General features: G+C 54.4%; 1 protein-coding gene across 1 annotated transcript in view; it reads left to right on the forward strand.

The window, feature by feature from the left end:
• LOC105296093 (guanine nucleotide-binding protein G(s) subunit alpha isoforms XLas-like) overlaps positions 1-846 on the forward strand; it is a 53,148-nt gene extending 52,302 nt beyond the window's left edge. Inside the window, exons 6-7 of the mRNA XM_023534097.1 lie at positions 20-108; positions 370-846. Coding sequence (XP_023389865.1) covers positions 20-108; positions 370-516 — 236 coding nt within the window. The 3' untranslated portion in view covers positions 517-846. The remainder of the gene's footprint in view (positions 1-19; positions 109-369) is intronic.
• Positions 847-1,310: the final 464 nt, after the last annotated feature.

Genomic DNA, 1,310 nt, shown 5'->3' on the forward strand with positions numbered 1-1,310 from the left:
GCCCCTCAGTTACTCTAAGGGACCCAATCTCTTCTTCCAGCTACTCCCGAGCCCGGAGAGGACCCGCGCGTGACCCGGGCCAAGTACTTCATCCGCGACGAGTTCCTGGTGAGTTCCCAGGTCGCTCTTCTCTGCATTGCTCTCCCCGGGATGAAACCGTCCAGCCCCGCCGTCCCCTGCGCTGGCAGCCGGTGGGAGTTCCAGCCCGCGGGCCCTTCCCGTGGTTTCGCTGGAACCGGCCTGTCGCCAGCCGGTCGTGGGGCCTCAGTAGGTGGCCCCGTCCGCCGCGCGCGGGGAGGGTTCTGGAGGGTTCGGGAGGGTTCTGGAGCTGCTGCTGAGCGCGTCGCGTCCTCTTCTGTCCCGCCGCAGAGAATCAGCACTGCCAGCGGGGACGGGCGCCACTACTGCTACCCCCACTTCACCTGCGCCGTGGACACCGAGAACATCCGCCGCGTCTTCAACGACTGCCGTGACATCATCCAGCGCATGCACCTCCGCCAGTACGAGCTGCTGTAAGAAGGGAACCCAGATTTAATTAAAGCCTTAAGCACAATTTATTCAAAGTGAAATGTAACTGTACACGCGGTTAGTCACCCACCATAGGGCGTGGCTAACAAAAGCACCCTTTCCTTCCCCCCGTGATTTTGCGAAACCCCCTTCTCCCCTGCAGCTTGCTTAAATATTCCAAATTTAGAAAGCTTAAGGCGGCCTACAGAAAGAAAATAAAAAGGCCACAAAAGTTCCCTCTCTCTTTAAGTAAATGAAATAACAGCAGCCGACAGAATTAAATAAATATTGTCTTGTGCAGCATTAAAAAAAATCAATAAAAATTAAATGTGAGCAAAAGACGTGGCCTTGTGGGTTCCTTGCGGTTCCGAGCGAACACCTGTCACTCAGGGTGTCGCCTGCATCCACACACAGGTGCGAAGCTGTGTTTCCTGGGGGTTTGGAAAACAATTTGCAGATGCTACAGAAAGTCCACCCAGTCCTCCCAGGCCCGGCCCCACGGGAAACCACTAGACTCCGTCAGGGAGTTCTGTACCTTTGACCTTCCCACCCAGTCCAAAGAGCTGCCCAACAGACCACCACAGAGTGTCTGTTTACCCAGAGTCTCCCCAAAACAGGTGGTAGGTTTTTTGCTCCATGTCCAGCTTTGAGATAGGGACTCAATTATGTGGGGGGAATCTAGAAATGCAGTGGTTAAAATCAGAGAAAGGGGTTTGTCGTTCAAGCTGTAGGGCACAATGGACGTGTCCGGCAAATCACACTACACTTTAAGTACCTCATGGTTTTGTCGGTTATGCCTCACG

Source organism: Pteropus vampyrus, unplaced genomic scaffold, assembly GCF_000151845.1.
Source record: "Pteropus vampyrus isolate Shadow unplaced genomic scaffold, Pvam_2.0 Scaffold118, whole genome shotgun sequence".
Taxonomy (NCBI): Eukaryota; Metazoa; Chordata; class Mammalia; order Chiroptera; family Pteropodidae; genus Pteropus; species Pteropus vampyrus.